General features: G+C 40.3%; 2 protein-coding genes across 2 annotated transcripts; both read right to left on the reverse strand.

Moving 5' to 3' along the window:
- Positions 1-1,329: 1,329 nt before the first annotated feature.
- On the reverse strand, positions 1,330-6,469 carry ypel3 (yippee-like 3). The gene is made up of 5 exons (XM_084926366.1): positions 5,361-6,469; positions 3,896-4,014; positions 3,703-3,746; positions 3,103-3,211; positions 1,330-2,435 (listed from the first exon to the last, which is right to left on the reverse strand). The coding sequence occupies exons 2-5, from the start codon at positions 4,010-4,012 to the stop codon at positions 2,346-2,348; spliced, it is 360 nt and encodes a 119-aa protein (XP_084782492.1). The 5' UTR covers positions 4,013-4,014; positions 5,361-6,469; the 3' UTR covers positions 1,330-2,345.
- Positions 6,470-7,543: 1,074 nt separating this feature from the next.
- gdpd3a (glycerophosphodiester phosphodiesterase domain containing 3a) lies at positions 7,544-19,175 on the reverse strand. The gene is made up of 10 exons (XM_084926364.1): positions 15,247-19,175; positions 14,637-14,679; positions 14,296-14,431; positions 12,704-12,749; positions 11,743-11,861; positions 11,294-11,383; positions 10,931-11,064; positions 10,295-10,354; positions 10,029-10,080; positions 7,544-8,037 (listed from the first exon to the last, which is right to left on the reverse strand). The coding sequence occupies exons 1-10, from the start codon at positions 15,401-15,403 to the stop codon at positions 7,909-7,911; spliced, it is 966 nt and encodes a 321-aa protein (XP_084782490.1). The 5' UTR covers positions 15,404-19,175; the 3' UTR covers positions 7,544-7,908.
- Between the last annotated feature and the right edge of the window lie 406 nt (positions 19,176-19,581).

Genomic DNA, 19,581 nt, shown 5'->3' on the forward strand with positions numbered 1-19,581 from the left:
ATTATTTACAAAAATGTCGTTTTAAAGCTATGCAGGCCAATCTGAGTCCTACCTGTTTTTATGCAATAAATCAGATTTAAAGTGATCTGCTTTGATAATAAGCCTGCTGGAAAACCCATTTTCTTGTCCATAAATGGTGCAACATTTGTTTGTGGGTTAAGCAGCAGAGATGAGTATGTGAGTTGGACCAATAAAAAGCCTGCTAAATCTTCTCTGCCAATGCCAAACTGCTCATTCTGCTACTGACTCTGGTTTGGTGTTATTTATTGGATTGGATGATTGAAGTCTGAAGGAACAAAACATGTTAGCAATTTATTCATTTAACAAATGGGGGAAGAAGTATTAATTGGCAAAAGAGTCTGGCACCTCCTCCTCATGCTGGTCACAAACTGCTGTGGGATGGCATCCCATTCTTCAACCAGCATTCGTCAGAAGTCAGTCAGTGTGGTTGTGCCAGACCAGACCTTAGATTGGCTGTGTGCAGTCTGTTCCAGGTTCTCTGGGTAAACAGCCATCGGCCAGATCATTTTGCAAACCTTGACTGGACACCCGCTTGAAGTTGTCCTATAGCATAGCTCTATCCAGATCAGTCAAACATACCATGGTTGGAGCAGACACCAACTGATTGCTGTAGCAGGGTCCCTGCTCACAGTTGCTCCTAATCAAACAGCAATGAGGCACCTGCAGTACCAGAAGCTCAATAGCAGAAAAAGCTGTTTGGCTTTGACGAGAAGATTTGACTATCTTATAATGGGAAAAACTCACAAATGTGGCACCATTTAAGGGGCAATAAACAGGCTTGCAAACAATATAAGATTTATTGCAGAGCATTGTTACAACAAAGAAATAATGGAGCAAACACAAATTTACTTACTTTTTATGCCAAAGTTTGTAAAGAACCACTTATGGAGATGATAAATAAATCAGGTTTGTTCTTAAAGCCACAGGGAGACACTAGAGATGGATTAAAGAGTCACGAGTTACTCAGTGTAAACTAATCCCTGGTGTTGTATAGGACTGATCTGATTCTCGCTACCATCAATAATATAAAATGACACCGATACAAGATGTGTGACCTACAGAATTTGCCAAAGTGAGTAGTTTAATTTTTCCTTTTTATTAGTTTCCCCCCAAAACAGACAATCAAAAGCTACTTTTACCTTTGGCTGTTTTATGAATTTGGCCCTCACACTTTTGTGTTGTCTCAGCACTTTGAACAGAAACTTTCTCAGGCTGTGTTTTGTCTGTATTTGACCACAAAGAAGAAATAAGCTTGATGAGAAAATCAGAAGCGAGATAAGATGAAACACCACAGCACAAACAAAAGTCTTACTGGCATACTGTATTTTAATGAAATATCAGGTTAAAATAAAAAACACTTTAATGAAAGAAGCAGACATTAAAAAAAAAAAAATCACCATAAATATGCTACATTACCCAAATCACACTCTGCTCTAGCACAATCTAGGAAATCTAATGGCTGCTTTAGTGTTAGGTCACAAACATATGAAAGATCCGCATTAAGAGTGAAGATATCCCGAATGTGCAGTGGAAAATCTAAATGTGAATCAACTCCAGATCAATGCTTCTCAACACTATCCAGCTTAAGACTTATGAGCAAACACTGCACTCATACACATTCCCACCCGAACACACACTAAAAGGTAGACCTTCAAGCGGAAGACTTACCCCAGATTATGAATTACAAGATGTTTGTGGGCTTTTTAGGCAAAATATGAACAAGTTTTACTAATCTTAAAAACATTAACTCATAAAAAAAAGCCCATCCCGCTTCTCTAAGCGTTCCCATACCCTCACATCAAAAAAGAAGGGATCTCTGGATTAAACAAGCCTAAATAATTCACTCAGTTTGGGTCATTTACATCTAAATATGCACCTTAAAGTCAAAAGGAAAACCCAAATACCTGCATCCAGTGTTTAAGATCAGATAATTTGACTTGCACCGGCCTGCCCACCACAGGGCGAGGCCGTTTCAGTGGTTTAATCGCTAATAGGCGTGCTCAAAATGTAACACCAACTGGTGCCCCGTGTGACTACATCTCCAAGTTTTCACGCGCAAACCCCGCACTCATTCAGTCCATGTCCTCCTGCACAACTAGCACTTAGGACAGCATTATCAGCAAATGTGTTGTCGTGCTTGCTGGAAAAAAAGGAAACAAAACACGAAGAACAGATAAAGATAAGGCATCACATGCTATTCTTGGCGAAGCTGTATGAAGTGAAAGTGTGGCACAGCGATGGCTCGAACGTGGGATGAAGAAGCTACACTGGAACCGTTTTCGCAACTTGTGAAAAAGTCATGACGAAAGACGAAGATTTCCCTCTCAGTCCCAACCGTTGTCCTTTATCATGTGGGACAGCTCGATGATGTACTTCCCCTCCTTGTACTTCTGACTCAGTTCAAAGGCCTGTTCCTGCAGGAGGAAGGTGAAAGGAGTTGTTAGAAAGAGAGAAAAAGTTAGATGACAGATGAAAGAAAGCTGTAGCTGCCATGATGTCTGGTTAGTGGACAACTAATCTGACATCTTGCTACTTCTTAGAGTGACTTTTAGCAAAGCCCAACCCCAAGTGAAAACACTGCACAAACAAACAGTAAGAGTTTGTCAATCAGAGGGCAGCCACACCCCGAAACATACCCCACTTTGCTGTTTACTCCTAATGGACATAATAATTCACTAAATGAACAGCATGTTGTCTTAATGAAGGCTTTAAAACAGCGACAGAGACCATAAAGTCATCAGGGAAAAGTTTACAGAAGTAATAAATCAAGAGAGAAAACGGGTCATTTTCTCATGTATTTCTTTACAATTTTTGCAGTTCATGCATTAATGCAGACAGTGACATTCACATAACAATCACTGGAAAGTCCAGTTGTTCTTGATTACATCATTGCTTTGTTGTTTTTGTGCACATTCTGCGTCTTACAAAAATGTCCCAATTGATTAGTGTGATATGTACAAAATTCGTCATGGCAACAGAAAAGTGTGTGTGGACGTCTCAGTGAATTAAAAACCAAAAAGCCTTTAAGTGATTTAAAGATGAATAATCCTGCTCTGTATTTGCTGGAGGACATATACGTACATATTTCCAGCCCAACGTGGTGTGACAGTTTTCGCAGTAGATGTCGGCCACAGCATGAAGTCCCGTGAGCAGCAGTCTCTCCTCAGCAGGGCCGCAGCCGACATTGACCCTGAAGACAAAAGCATGGACACACTGTGATTAAACTGTTCTCTTCAGTAATCACTCAAGGACAGCCTCTCCTGCACAGCTACAACCTCCTTTAGGAGAAAATGTTAATGAAACCCTACTATTCAAAAGGGGCTGCACCTGAACAAATTAAGATTTAAACTGAGTGGAGCTGGTAGGTTAATATTTAAGTGTGTACTCCTGACCCACTAACCCCGGAAGAACGTGAGCTCACACACCTTCAAAATCCAAACTAGAGCAAAGTGGTTTGATCAAACAAGCGCGATACTAGGAATGTGTTTTCACCGAGAAATAGACTTTTTATAAAATGATTTGCGTGAAAAAATAACATTTTTGCACAAAGTGGCTTTAAAGTTGTTGTGAAACAAGTGAGATGTGAAAAACAACAACAGTTCCCTCTTCTCCTGTCTACAGGAGAAGTGAGACTGGAAACCTAAAACAGGAAAAACCTGCTTTTTAATAGTTGATACTTACACAGAGTTGAAGAGGTAGGCTCGGCCCTGGCTGCCTTGGAAAGACTAGGAGACAGGGAGAAAATATAAATGAGAGACAGACTGCAAACCCAACTCTGATATGTCTCAGATGCAACTTTCTAAAATAACCATGAAGCAAATGTGCATGCCATCTGACATGATTATCAACAAAAAAAGACAAGCGGCATACAGACCTTGGAGATAAGATCGTCATGATTGGCCAGATGAGCGCGACAGTGCACACAGCTGTAACGGCGGTGGCAGGAGTCCAGATACGCCTGGAACGTCTTGGCTTTTGTCAGCTTCACCATGTCTGAGCAGGACCAAAAACACAGAGAGAGACGAGGTTTTTTTATTATTGTTTGTATGATGGGTTAGCGATCTTGGCACACAGTTCTTCCATCTGACTAACCATAAACAGGATGATTTCTTTCTCATTTCAATTAACCGTAGCCCCATCACAAGACTATAAAGCTTCACCCTAAGGCAATGTGACACAAAGGTTATTAAAGTTAAGCCAAACTAAAAACCAAAAGCAGGACGTTCCTTCCATCTTCTGTCAGACTGTGTGCAATAGTCTATATTCCATCTTGCTGTTAACCACTGCACTATGCAATATCCCATGCCATATATATTCCTATATGTACAGTGCACATTTTTCTCTATTGTTGTACAGTATTATTAATAAAGGTTATGTTATAATGCTGAATCTACTTATTTTGTTCCTGTTCTATTCATTTTGCTGCTATAATAATGTAATAACGTGAATTTTTCACTTGGGGGTAAAAGTCTATCTTATAAAAAGCCCATTGTCAACACAACCAGCCTGATGAGGTTTTTTGTATTAAGACTTAGGATGTCTACATGACTTTGAACTGCCTTCACAAAGTGCTACTACTGTAATCTCTTCAACCAGGCCCCTGATAAGTAGCCCCAGTATTATAATAACTACAAAGAAAACTAAACTAAAATTGAGCACTGTCAAACTGCAATGAGGCTGGACCCAGAGAAAATCTGTTAATCACCTGATCAGATGTGGTCCAGAAAAATCTATGACCAAAGTCCTACTATTTACTGACACACCAAGTGAAAATTGAAAGTCAGCACTATAAAGGTGTGACTTACTCCCTCAAGCCTTTGCATTAGTATTTAACAATTTGGAGTTTGTAACTAACAGTTTGAGCTATCTAACATCAAGGTTTTAAGGTCATTCATCCTTAATGAATGAAAGCTATCTGGGTTGGACTCTTTGTCAGCTTCAATCATGCATCTTCTTTTCAATGATTAAATGTATGATGGCAGAGGGTGACTTTACAAGGTATGGATGCATTGTTAGCTGAGACTAGTCAAACATAACAGGTTAGTTAACCAGGCAGCTTGCTTCCTGGTTTCTAATAGTTGGCACAAATAACCCTTGCTTAGATAAATGCAGCAGTTAACCCAAATTCAAGGACTGTACAGGCACTGTCCGTCTACCAGTCAACGTAAACGGACTGATGGTGCATCTGCCAGCTGCAGGAGTAAACCGGGCCACTAGCTCTGCTTTGACCTAGCTTAGTGTGTTAGCTAGCCCGCTAGCTCCGCACTGTCAACACACAACAGCAGCGGCAGCAGCGCAGATGCGCATTGCAGGACATTTCTCGGCGTCCGTCCACTCACCTAAAAACACCGAAGCTCTTCACAGTCTAGACAGCGGACTGGTGTAGCCGGCAGCTGAAAAACTTCAGGTAAAAGGCAGAAAAACAGTCAGTTTGGTGAGAAACGATCGACCACGCGTTGGCGGTTCGGACACAGAAAAAAGGACAGACAGCTCCGACTGTTGAAGCGGAGCCCGTTTACCCGCGTCTCTCTTTTGTTTTTTTGAACCAGAACCAGCGTTCAAAGTTCCGAAACGACCTTCTTTAAAAGTGGAGCTGGACGCCGACAAAGCTGGCAGGCTGACAAGGAGCGAAAGCAGCGACCTCGGCGGGAGGAAAAAATGCAATTTGTTTATGAAAACACGCATAGGAGGAAGTCTGGGTAGTGCAAAACAAATCCCCGCTGACCAATCAGAGCCTTCGAGTGACGTTAGAATGTGGGTCAACCAATCAGATTCCATCTTACCGGGGCCTTTTATGGCCATCGGTTTGATTGCTGTTTGGTAGCGTTTCATAAATGCTGAAAGTGTGTTATCATCTCCGGCCTGTCGGACTGGGATTAAAAATAATTTCAAAAACAAGCATAGTGCTTCTGTAGAGATCAGACCAATAAGAACAAGAACAACATGCTAACCTGCTACTGTGACAGTTTCCAGGAGTTCTTGGAATATGAGCCTGAGGGAAGGGTTTTATTTGTTGTGGTTTCTTGACTGCTCCTTTGCATGTCCTTTGCTGTGTGTTTGCCTTTCTTGTGTGCGTGTGTGTGTGTATTTTTATGACACACAGGCAGGCGGTCCATTATATCTTACATCCATTATATCTTACACTGATCTCTGGTTTAGTTTTGAAAAGTTTGGTTATAATTCCTGCAATTTCCTTGCTTTGTGGTACAGCAACATGTAACATTAAATGTTGATCAATGACCTAGGCCTAAGGTGAGCAGATCCCAACAAACTAAATGTAGGGCATATGTGGTATTTGTGTGGGAGAAAGTGGGACATGTCAGCAATGATGACTTAAAAATAAAAACAAAGAAACAATAAACTAGGCACGTACAGGCTAATTAAACAATATTTCAAACTGTCTTGCTAAGCAAATACAGTAAAGATAAAAGGAAACTGAAGTTTGGTCTTATAGTCATGCATATGGAAAGTCTTTATGTACTTTCACTGTGATTTCTGCATTTTGGGGCCTTCAGTTTGAATCTATCCATAGATTTGCATAGCTTTCTTTTGCCACATCTGAAAAGTTCAGCAATTGTATTTAATTATAACACATATATTGTGTCACTTCACACCATATTATTCAGAATATACTGGAACTTTTTTCTTTCTCACAGTTTACAAAATCTGCCAAGTGTGCAACTTGTTGACTTGTAGCTTTCCCTGATGATTATGGCGTTAAACTGGCTAAGCTTCTTCTCACTATAATAAAAGGCCTACCCTTCGCACTGGGTTAAAACGAGAGTTTAGAAAAGTGCAAAGTGCACAGTGTTTTAGTCCCGTCTCCCTACCATCACTTCCAACCAGCCATGGTGGATGACTGCCCCTCCTTGAGTCTGGTTCTGTTTTGAGGCTTTTTCCTGTTAAAAGGGAGTTTTTCCTTCCCACTCTCACCAAGTGCTTGCTCATACTGGGTTGCTTGATTGTTGTGGCTTTCTCTGTATTGTTGTAGGGTCTCTACCTTACATGTAAAGTTCCTTGAGGCAACTTTCGTTGTGATTTGATGCTATATAAATAAAACTGAGTTGATTTGCATGTCCTCCCGAACCAGTCAAAATATGGGAAATTGTCTCAAGTGTCTCAATATTACTAAGACATCATCTTATTTTATTGCTACTTTGCTCTCGGTGCCTACTGTTATGTTTTTGCATAAATCCAGGTATATCCCATTAACTTGATCGTCGCCAACCTACACAGAAAAATACCCTCTTTGTTTCACCAACAAACTGGTTGATTATTATCACGGCCGGGTGGATGGACTTTGACCATAGTTGCTTGGGAAAACAAGGACACAGGTGAGGTTTACAGCACGTGTACACTCTCTACAGTCTCTTTTAGGTCAAGAAAATCGGTCAAAGAGATTCGCACTATGCTGCCTAGATTGCTCCATAACACACTGTACTGTATTCATGTTTGTACTGCCAGTAATTACCTTGTAATCTTCTAATGGCCCATAAGAATATAAAAGCCAAAATGCAAGTGATTTATTCATAATCATTTATTTCTCAAGCCCCATCTTAAAAGTGGCAGAAAGTAACATTGGAGACATTCAAAATAAAGTCACATTTAATCAAATATACAGTCCAGCTAGTTAAAGATTCACTCGTTAGATGTGCTGCAGACCAAATCAATGCCGCGGTTTGTTTGTGGGTGGAGGCTGTAGAGACGATCCCACGACAAACAAGTCATTCCGTCAGCAGCGATTAAAGGTCAGCACCGAAGAGATTAATGATAGTTGTGTTCCCACTGCATGGCGATTATTATGTAGACCAAAGATTCTTCAACAAATGTTGCATTAGCCGTTTTTATCAGTGTCATTGTTGCCATCACGTGATGGTGTGCTTGGATTCAGTCCTGACTTCTGTTTTTGCAGAAGTAGCTGGACAGAAGAGTTGGATAGTCACTCATCACTCCAGTGGCTCCTACTTCTAATGCCGCCTCTATGTCTTCTTCTGTGTTGCAAACAAATAAATGCACCTGCAATTGCAACAGTTATCTTCAGTTAAAAACTGACATTTCACTGTTTTGTTTTTCCCTTGTATGGCAGCAGAAAATCCAAAGCACCATGGGCCAGTTGTTCAGGCTACAGTGTAGATAAATAACTATTACAAAATGATATTGATAATCAATGCAATGGCAACAAAAGTGTCACATTCATCTTGATTAGAATAATATGTATCCTAGGAAACAGAGAAAACAAGGGATAACAATTTTCATGGAGCATGTTGCAAAGCTAATCTTATTAGCCGAACGAGCCGGTTAACAGGTGAGCACCGAGACTCACTGGCTTTTTTGTTAGGGACACCTGTTCAGCTGCTCGTGGACACAAATATCTAATCAGCCAGTCGAATGGCTGCCTGTAGACGTGGTCAAGATGACCTGCAGAAGTTCAAACCGAGCTTCAGAGTGGGGAAGAAATGTGATTGAAATGACTTTGAAAGTGGCTGTTGGTGCCAAACTGGGTGCCATTCATGTCAGCTACAACCAGGAAACTGAAGCTACAGTTCCCACAGACTCACCAAAATTTGACAACAGAAGACTGAAAAACGTTGCCTGGTCTTATGAATATTGAATTCTGCAAGATTTGCCAGATTTAGATGATGAATTTGGTATAAACATCATGAAAACATGGATTGAGCCCGCCTTGTATCAACGGTTCGGTAATGGTGAGGGGGATATTTTCTTGGCACACTTTAGGCATTTTAGTACCAACTGACCATCAGATAAACACCACAGTCTACCCAAGTATTGTTGCTGACCATGTCCATCCCTTTATGACCAGCATACCCATCCTTTGGTTCACTAGTTCTTTCCAGCAGGATAATACACCAAGTCACAAAGCTCAACTCATCTTAAACTGGTTTCTTTAACACGACAATGAGTTCATTGTACTTAAATAGACTCCAAGGTTACCAGATCTCAATCCAACAGAGCACCTTTGGGATGTGGTGGAACAGGAGATTCACATTACTGATGTGCAGCTGACAAATCTGCGGCAACTGTGTGATGCCATCATGTCAATATGGACCAAAATATCTGGAGAATGTTTTCAGCACCTTGTTGAATCTGTGCCATGAAGAATTAAGGCAGTTTTGAAGGCAAAAGGACACAAACCTGGTAGTCGGCACCAATTACCTACTAAAGAGTCTAGTGAGGGAATATCAGTAGGACTGATTAGGACATTCAGTGGACTGATAACCTGTACATTGTGTGGACATGTTACTGAATCACTGATTAAAATACTTGGATTTTAACATGCCCACAAATTCTCCCCAAAACACTAAAAAAACAACATGTAGATGATATAGAAAGAAACATTTCCTGGTTGCTACTTTGGCATTATTTAAAAGTGTTGAAACACAACAAGGACAAAATATAAATATCACATAGCTTAAAGAGTGTTACTTTCTCCAGCTATTGAGTGGAGTCATGTCCTGACAACAGGGTTGATCTCATCACATCAGGATAGAGATGATGCATTCAGGACACTCATAGTGGTTGTGTGAGGTCAACTATTTGTCATGCTGAAGTGCTTTCTGTGTTAGATCATAACCTGTTGAGTTTGAATAGCATCCTGCAGCTGACCATGCAGTGACTAGTAGGAGAAAAATCAAATCCATTGACTTTAACAGGAATTATATTTTGGGGATTCCCTGCGCATCTTTTCATGGAAGACACAAGAGCAAAGTAAAAGTGAAGCAAAAATGTTCCAGGAAAGTTTCTGAGCACACTTGTGGTCCCTGCACTGTTTCTATCTAAATGAGAATGAGCAAACAAAACTCTGATAAGACAAAGAGCCTTTGATAAGGTAAACAAACATTTGTGATATTTTTCATATTTGCCTCTCAGTATTTAGTGTTTTCTTTTACTCTGATATGTTTATATTCCACAGTTCTGGCTTTCTTTGCATTTCTTTAACTCTTCTTTCAAGCACAGTGTTGTAAACACTTAGAAATGTGGTTTCATACCTGAATTCCACGGGCAGCGAGGTGCCTAAAAAGACTCTTCCTCATAGTTATTCTGCAATGACAACATGAAAGAAGCAAATTTAAAATAAAACACAAACTGCACACTGTGCTTAAAATGCTAGATTTAAGCTAGAAGTGTAAACAATCTTTCAGTGTAGTGAGGACTGAATGTTTTGTCGATTTTTGGCATTTATAATTTAGATTTCAAGACCAATAAATAAGTGAGTAGGAACAACTACCATAGTCCTTTTTAATACTTCTCTTACTTTTCTATCAAACACACAACGAGCTTGTTCCTCAGGAGAGCTTCATCGGCAATGAATGTCCTTCAGCACACACAGAGACAGAGAAAGACACAGTTACACTTTTATGAAATAAAAGTATCTGAGAGAATAAAAACCAAGAGGTCGCAGAAAAAGGCTTACAACCACATGATTAAATTGTCATTGCACAGAGAAACTTTCAGTGCTCCCAGAGAGTTTTAAAAATAAAAGTAAAACATAAATCTGAATGTGTTTAACAAATGTATGAACCACAGCTGAACAAGCAGAACATAAACATTCACAACTACAACCCCCCCAAAGTAAACGGTCAGAATTTAAAACAAAAAGGAAAATTGCTGGTTTTTCCCCCAAATAAGGCAACACAGACCCAGAGCCTGTACCATACTTAAACCAGTCATGCTTAGCTGTTATTCACCATCATCATTCAAATTCTCATTTTGAACCAGGAAAAATGTTAATGGGCTCAGTTAGGCAGTCCAGACACAGTGAGCATAGATAGCAAGAACATGAAGCGTCACAGTCTTAACAGAAAAAAGACCCTTCATGTGAAATGACATGCATGCACATGAATGGACACAGTTTACTCAGCATGCACTGAACACACTCCTAGTGTCACACCTGTTGAAGATGCGCATTAGGTAGAACTGCAGCAAACTCTCTCCTATTGACACAAAGGGAAGCAGCCCCGTGTAGAAGAGAAGTAGAAGCAGCAGGCCTCGGCTCATAGTGAAACTGTACGGCATGGAGCCGTTCTACGTGGAAGGAGAGAACAGAGAGACGCAGACATGCTGGGTGACAACACTGGTACAGAGGCTGTGTTTATGAATCATGCTGAAAACCATATTGAAAAGCTAAGGAAACCCTGTAACGCCATCATATAACTTCATTTCATGCATTTCCTGCATGCAATTAAAATGTTATAATGAGTAAAGTGTGTTAATGCTATACAGGTAACTCATCTCCTCCAGCTGGTTAATGTACCATTTTCCAGCATTGCTTCATGATCGTGGAGTCTGTGGAAGCCCACACAGTGATCCCCTCCCTGTTGTAGCGTTTAACCAGATCAGACACCTAAAAACATAAAATCAAGTGGGAAACAAATATTAGCATTCAGGACATGATGACACGAAGGTGTAAGAGTGTAAGTGGTGCTGCAGACACAGATATCACAGAGGCTGCTGTGCTAGACTTGGGCAGTAAACTGTGGACACTGTTTATAAGGTGGACAACATATTTAGAATTGCACAGGAAAAGCTCCCTAGCCTTGTAGTTAGAAAATCACTCATAATTTGTCCACCTTGACTGGAATTTAGACAATGTATCCACCTCAAAAGAGGCCCGATTCAATCCTGAAAAGCTGAAGCTTTTTCATACATCAGGAAATTGTGGTAGAAGTTTGGTGTTGGTTTTTTGGGGTGATTAACGTGTACCCTTTTAATGAGCTCGTGGTTGTTCTCTTTGATCTCAATGCTGATCGGCATCTCAGGGAACTTTTTGAACACATCCTCCAGCAGAGCAAACTTCCTGTCCTTGCCAGTGCTGTAACGGCCTAAAGAAAAGGAGGGGTGAAAAGTAAAGTCACATTAGATGCATGAGCTTGTCAGAAAGAAATTAACTTGTTATGGCAGTTGACTGTGGTGCACCACACTGCTTTACTCATCTGGGATCTGTCTGCTGCTTTTATCACTGTTTTAATATAGTGCCTGCGTTTCAGGTTTGCTTTTATATTAGTTTCATCTGTGTCTACACGTGTTCTGATAATCTGTGCAGTCAGCTATAGTAATGCTAAGAAACGGTGTTCCACAAGGTTTCATTGTTGGCCTCCTGCTGTTTCTAACTGATAGCTTATGATTTGGCTATGTATATAACAAATACAGTGTGAGCTATGATTTCTTTGCAGATATACACAATTGTATTTCTCCTTATGGCAATAACCTTTACAGTGAGTTAAGCAATAAATTGCAAGAAAATTGCTGGATGTAGCACATATGATACAAAGTAATATTTATTCATTTTATTTTTAATTAGAAGTTTCATAGTCTGGCAATTATTTAATGATTCAGGCTTTAAGGTTACTCCTCAGAGTCCCTCTAATTTTGCTCCCCTCTCTTGGATATGTATTCAATATCACTACCCAACTCTTTTAGAAACATTAGAAATATCTTCGATCCAGAGTATTAATACTGATGTCCTGCTGGAGGAAATTGGGGAAGCTCATTTTTTTTATTCAGTCACTTTTAAACAGTAGTTGTTTGATTGTTTTGTCTATACATTTTTCAACATACAGTGTTTGATTTATGATTATGATGATGATTATTGTTATAGATGCATTTCTTCTTCAAATGTCTTTTCATTAAAAATGAACAATTAGATATAACAGGAGGAACTCACCTTCATAAAATGTTACCTCCAGTCTCTCCTTATACAAAGGCAAATCCTAAAAGTTTAAAAACACAGTTGAACACAGAGATATAAGGTGAATTTACTATGATGTGATTAAGGTGAAAAGAATTTGTGTACGCCATTGGATATTCTTAGTATTGTTGTCCCAGCTGAGTTGGTACATGCAACAAAGCCGGATGCAAACATTCACTTGATGGTAATCTGATGCTTGAACAAACGCTTACTGATAAATTACAGCTTTGTTTCCGAGGAAACCTCAAGAGTAATGCAAGCAGCGTGCCCTTTTTGAAGATTATGGTGAATTGAAAAGAATTAAAAGATACCTCCATGCAGCTCTGTAAGTAATGTTGCTACAGTAAATAAGTGTGCTGTTAAATCTGGATGGAAAAACATGTAATAACATGTAACCCCCCATGTAAAGCCCCGTAGCTCACAGTAGCATTACAACCAAATCTGGTAGTCTCGTGTGAGCTTAAGGAGCTACCAGATTGTTTGGAAGTGAAAACTGACTTTTAAGCAGTTATTCTGCATTTTACAATAAAACTAAATTGAACTCTAGAGTATTATACACTCACACTTGTTCAGCTTCTCATAAATGCAAATATCTAATCGGCCAATCACATGGCAGCAATTACATTTAGGTATGCAGACATGGCCAAGACGTCCTGTTGAAGTTCAAACTGAGCATCAGGGTGGGTGTGGGGGGGGGGTTTAAGTAGGTAAAAGTACCTTGTTAATGTCAGAAATCAGAGGAGAATAGCATAGCTGCTTCAAGATGAGGCAACAATAAGTGAAATATCCCCGTGTAACAACCAAATTATGAAGAACAGCATTTCTAAACATGTCAAAACTTGAAGCAGGTGGTCTTTAGCAGTAGAAGACCACATCACGTACCACTTCTATTAGCTAAGAAAAGGAAACTGAGACTAATATTGCACAAGTTCAATCAAATTGGACAATAGAAGACTGGAAAAAATGTTGTCTGGTGTGAATCTTGATGTTTTTCTGTGCCATTTGAATGTTAGGATCAGAATTATGGTGTAAATAACATGATCATGTCTTGTACAAGTGTCAGATATTTTCTTAGCACACTTTGGGGCCAAGAAAATATCTTACCCGTGTATTGTTGCTGACATGTCCATCCCTTATGCTGATTCCAGCAGGATAGCACACCATGTCACAAAGCTCAAACATCTAGAAAACAAAAAATTGAGTTCCCTGTACTCAAATGGCCTCGCTAGATCCCAATCCAATCGAGCACATTTGGGATGTGGTGGAACAGGAGATTCATTTATATTCAGGCAACAAATCTGCAGTAACTATCTCATGTCATCATGTCAACATGAACTAAAATCCCCGAGTACTGAATCCAGCACCTTGTTGAATCTGTGCCACAAAAAATTGTATATTTGAGACGTAGTGCTCAAGATAAAACTCACATAGTCTCATGTGTAACAATGAATGTAACAAAGCTCATCTATGAAACAGAAACAGAGCAGGTGTCTCTGAAAGATTACCACTTCTTGTCTCAGTACGGCCTTGTGACCTTTGCCCCAGTCCAGCAGGATCCGGCTTCTTACCTGCAGATTGAGCGAGGAGATTGTGACATCATGGCCAGTCTGCCTCAGCAAATTCTCATCATGTGATACCACCACAAAGCCATCATGTGTCAAATGACAGTCCATCTCTAGCATCTCAGTGCCCTGCTCTGCCGCACTGACAACAGAGAAAAGATACGAATAATTAAAATGATGACTCCACCGTTTGTCAGGGGTGTGTGCGTCACTTTCACATTTTTAGCAATACACCTTTTTTGGGAATGGGGAGGGTCGGGGGTGTGGTGTCTAAAAAGTCTGCCATCATGTAAAAATTGATGCATTCTTCTTTCACAGCACTTCAAAGAGGGCAGTGTGGTACTTACTGTGTGAATGCCTCCATGGTGCTCTCTATCCTCTCTCCAGATCCTAAAATTCATAGAAATTATGCCAGTGGTCAGAAAATACAAAGTACTCAAAATGTCTCAGATAGAGAGCTGCTAAACTGGTCCTACTAAACATTACAGCAAATCACATCATCAGTTAGAATTGCACATTAAGTTTTCAGCTTGAGCTTCGTGGTAGAACAGAAAAAAGTATATGCACAGTAAAATAAGATTTAGATATAAAAAACAGGCCTTTTGTTCAAAGATTTCATCTTTAAAGCAGTAATAAAAATCAGGGGCACCCCATGGGAAAGCTTCATACATAAGTCTTTAACCCACAGGACTAAAATGTGCAACTGCTGAAAGAAATTAGCATTTAAAATGTTGGAAAGTGAAGCAAAAGCATTCTATAACATTTAATAGCATCAGTGTTTTGGGCTTCTCTCCAGTTAAATTGGATGCTGACTGACATGCAGCTGCTTTACAGATGGACTTGAGGCAGATTAAAACCCGGACCTCAGGGCACAGAGACTGCATGCCCAGCCCAGTCCGATGAGCACCCCCACACATCATGATCTTTGAGTCCCACACATTGACTGCAGATCCTTACCTCCTCTGTGTGTGATCTTTTTGCAGTAGAAAGCAGGGTGTTTCTTCCTGTGGAGAATCTGCGGGTTCTTTAGCAGGTAAACCGAGGTGAGGGTGTATCCTCCCAATACTGGGAGGAAAAAATATAAAAAGCTGATCATCCTTTCCTGCATGCACATCCAGCGAGTCCCTGAGAGAGTCTCTGCAAGATCTCACAGTTCAGGTTGAACAGAAGCACCAGCAAAAGAAAAAAAAAGAAAAAACTTGCTCAGCAAGACAATCTCAAAATGACAACTCGATTTCTCCTTCCAATCACAAGTGGCCAGACCCAAAAGCTTTTCTGAAGAACCAGCAGCTTGTTGTGGGAAGATAAGAAAAATCCAGACAGACTGGTATGACAGAGAAAAAAGTCCCACCCCTGAATTTCAGTCTTACTCTTAGCAGGTACAGCTGAACCCTCAGAGCTGTAAAAGTCAGTTAATGAAGCACCAGCTCACAACCCCACTCTGGCCTCTCCCCTTCCAGTGGTAATGCTGTTTTTATGCTTTTGTTCAGGTTTATGTCATACCTGTGCAAGTCTTGCAACACCTTTCTAAGGATTACTTTTATTCTGCTACACTGCTGGAGTATTGCTAATATAATACAGAATATCCTAAAACAGCATATGACTACAAATTACCTGCCAGATGAGTGCAATTAGCCATCTATTGCTTTTTCCAGATGTAATGTGCTGCTGGGCTTAAACACAAGCTGATAACTTAGGAAACAAATGCATCGCAGGCAGCGTGGCAAGTTTCTTATCTTGTATTTGACAAAGGGGATGTGGAATGTAGAGTAGGTAAACTTTGCTTTGACCAGGCTAGAAATATGAAAACCATCTATCTGCAAGCAGTGCTCACCACAACATGCCACGTACAGTCCAAAGTCAGCAGGATAAGCAGCAGCATATTGTTTAACTTGAATGGCAAAGCTGGAATGTGACAAACAATTGTGTGACGGGCCGAGCCTGCAGTGATGTGTTACAACAAGCCTGGTTTTCACGAGAACAGAGAAATCCATTCACTGCAGGGCAAATCAGAGCTTCCAGCATTTTCCTACATTTACAGGTGTCTCGTTTTGACGTGCAAATCACACAGAAGACAGATCACACCCCACTGTTTGCCACTTTTCTGTTTTCCTGCTGTCACACGTGGTAGAGATATATAGAGGCATACATGTGTGCATATTAAACTTACAGTCGTGCTGAGACATGATATGAAAGAGGATGTGAAAGCTCAAAGGCAGATCAGTGTTACAGCTCCTTTTACACTGCTCAAAAAAATTAAAGGAACACTTTGAAAACACATCAGATCTCAATGGGAAAAATATGTTGATATCGACTGGGAAATATGCCAGGAATAAAGGTCGCTACATCATTTCATGGAAATGAAAACGCAGAGCTCCATTCAAAGATACTCCCAAAATTAAAGTGAAAAAAAAAAAAAAATGATGTGGCAGGCTAGTCCATTTTGCCAAAATTTTATTCACTCCTGATTGGTTAAGGACCTTCTACAGCCCTATCCAGCTCTCAGAGTAACTGTCTGTCTCCTGGGATCTCCTCCATTCTCTTGAGACTGTGCTAGGAGACACAGCAAACCTTCTAGCAATGGTACGTTTTGATATGCAATCCCCGTCCCATGCCATGGTAGGGTCCAGGTATCGCCTCATGCTACCTGTAGTGACCCAAGTCAAATGAAAAAACAAAACTAGTGAAAAACAACAACAAGCAGAACAGATGAGGGAAAAATGTCAGTGGCCTCTACCTGTAAAACAGTGCCTATTTAAGAGGGTGTCTCATTGTTGCCCCTCTGCTGCACCTGCTGATAAATTTCATTAACACCAAAGCAGCTGAAACCAATTAACAACCCCCCTCTGCTACTTAAATGTCCAGATCAATCCCCCACAGGTTCTACTGACATGATGCTATACTCTGATTAGCAGTGTACTTGGATTCATCACATAAAAATCCACAAGAAAAGTCTTGATTATGGAGTTCCACAAGGTTCTGTGCTAGAACCCATAATTTTCACATTATACACACACACACACACACACACACACACACACACACTCTTCCCTTGCAAAATACGGACCACTATTTATAAACCCTTACTGGACATTGGTAACCTTTCCCCTACCCTGTAGTTCAACTTCTTTTTGTTGCTGTCATTTTGCATTCTTACTCTGACTTTTGTTACCATCACTTTCTTCCCACTTAATCCTCAAACCTTTGGGGGCTGACAACCATCCTCTGATTACACCAGACATCTCTTCTTGCCTTGCACTGTTGTCAAGTGCTTCCTCAAAGGTTACAATATTGGCGATGAATTTCAATATTAAACCTATAAAACTAAATAATATTGACCTTTGAATATAAAGTATCTTTTGATGTTTTTATTAGCTAATAAAAAACAAAAAGAGAAAACGAGACCACATCACAATTTCAACAGTATCAGGAAATTTTATTCAATTGTATGTATATAATGTGTTTTTGTTAATCGTTTAATTCATAATACCCATAGAATATACAGACTATAACCCTCAATAACTCATATCTCTTTGACAGTCTACTTATATGTTCTTTTAAAATAATTCCTTATAAGATCTTGTAAGGGGAAAAAAACAAACAAAAAACAAACCAAACCAAGTTTCCTGACTGAAAACACTGTCAATAATAATCACGCCCATAAAAGAAATAAGAAAAATACAAATTAAAAACATACTAATTAAAAAACAAAAACAAGAAAAAAAAACCCCAAAACAAAACAAAAAAACAACACCCAACTATAACTCCCTTTTATGTTAAAAAAAAACAAACAAACAAACAAACAAAAAAAACTACCCCAAACAATATCTCACCAATATAACAACAATAGCAATAAGACGACCCATTTAAAATCAATATCTGGAAACAGGCCCTGTGACAGATGGGCCTTTAAACTTGTGTGAATGTAGATGGTGTGTTTAAGTGCAACTTTTCATAAACACACAGATACACCCCCTAAGATAGAGAGTGAGGGGGAGTGTCTGTGTGTGTCAGGAGGATAGCAAAACATGGTCCTCTTGGGTTGTTCTCATGATTAACCAGTGAGATGTTTGATTTGATGGCTGAACCACAAAAAAAGAAAAACAAAGCAACAACAACAAAACCAAAAAACAAAATAAAATAAGAGGGGCAGCCCAAATGTACATATGAAACAAAACATCTGCATGACCGTCATCTCAAAGATCTGAAACTACAGGTAACTGCAGGGAGACGGCCCAGGCGGCAAAGAAACAAGTTCCATCTCTCACACACGCACACGACGAGAGGAGTCTTGGCTTTACGTTACTGATGAGCAGATACACAAACACTTGTACATAGACGAATCACCGCAGACCATCCATGAGTCTGAAAACACGCAACACTTTAAACTTAAAGCTCAACAAGCAGGATGCTAGACAGGGCGGGGAAGGGAAAACAAAACGGGGGCAAGGCTGGAGAGACAAAGTGCAGACGTGCTGATTGAGTCGCGTGATTGGAGCGAGTTTCTCCCTCGTCCATGATGTGGGTGAGACGGACACATGGTTACCAGAGGAGGGAGGAAGAAAGCGGCAGCGGTGGCGTGCAGTGTTCACCAATTCAGCTGTGGGTAAGCAGAAAAGAGGCGGGTACATTTACAAACAAAACAAACAAACAAATAAAAAAAGCAAGGAGTGGAAGGCAGCCCTTTGAGAAAAGCGCGGTGAGAGTCGGGTGGCTGAACAACCAGAATGAGCATTACCACATGCACCAAAAAGCCTCACACTGATCCCAGAGTGCTGGCTATGGCTTCAGAGAGCGACACAAATCTGATGTTTGCTGCAAAACAAACAAACAAACAAAAAAACCTGGACAAAACACGAGGCGCAGGTGCATCTGTTAGCATCACTGCTCTGCATGAGAGGGATGACCCAGTGCATGGGTTGGTCTGTTTCTGGAGGGGGAGGGACATCCTATACTGTTCTCAGGTATGTGATCTACCAAACAACGGTTAATACAGTCACATCCAGAGCAAAGACAGGAGGGAGCAGACACCAAACAGATGCAAGGACACAGCTAAAGGAAAACACTCTGGAGAAACCAGAAAAGGAAGCTGGGAAAATTACACACAGGCCCCCCCAAAAAACACACAAAAAACAACCCAGTAAGGAGTAACTGGAAATATAATATATACAGCACAACCATAGAGCGATGATGGGTGCTTGGCTGTGCGCTGAGCCGACATACCCAGGTTTGACCATTTTACTTATGATTAATTGGTTTCAACAGGAGTCGTAAAAAACAGAAACCCAAAAC

Source organism: Perissodus microlepis, chromosome 4 (genome assembly GCF_051167445.1).
Source record: "Perissodus microlepis isolate ML-2025 ecotype Zambia chromosome 4, ASM5116744v1, whole genome shotgun sequence".
NCBI classification, from domain to species: Eukaryota; Metazoa; Chordata; class Actinopteri; order Cichliformes; family Cichlidae; genus Perissodus; species Perissodus microlepis.

What these genes read in the sequence shown, in the direction of transcription:
- ypel3 (XM_084926366.1), bottom strand. Translation starts at nt 4,012, where the DNA reads ATGGTGAAGCTGACAAAAGCCAAGACGTTCCAGGCGTATCTGGACTCC. An exon ending in ATGACGATCTTATCTCCAAG is followed by an intron (nt 3,747 to 3,895) that starts GTCTGTATGCCG and finishes CCTGTCTCCTAG; the next exon opens with TCTTTCCAAGGCAGCCAGGG. An exon ending in CCACGTTGGGCTGGAAATAT is followed by an intron (nt 2,436 to 3,102) that starts GTACGTATATGT and finishes TTCCTCCTGCAG; the next exon opens with GAACAGGCCTTTGAACTGAG.
- gdpd3a (XM_084926364.1), bottom strand. Translation starts at nt 15,403, where the DNA reads ATGTGCATGCAGGAAAGGATGATCAGCTTTTTATATTTTTTCCTCCCA. An exon ending in TCTCCTCGCTCAATCTGCAG is followed by an intron (nt 12,750 to 14,295) that starts GTAAGAAGCCGG and finishes TTAAACTTTTAG; the next exon opens with GATTTGCCTTTGTATAAGGA. An exon ending in GGAGGTAACATTTTATGAAG is followed by an intron (nt 11,862 to 12,703) that starts GTGAGTTCCTCC and finishes CCTTTTCTTTAG; the next exon opens with GCCGTTACAGCACTGGCAAG.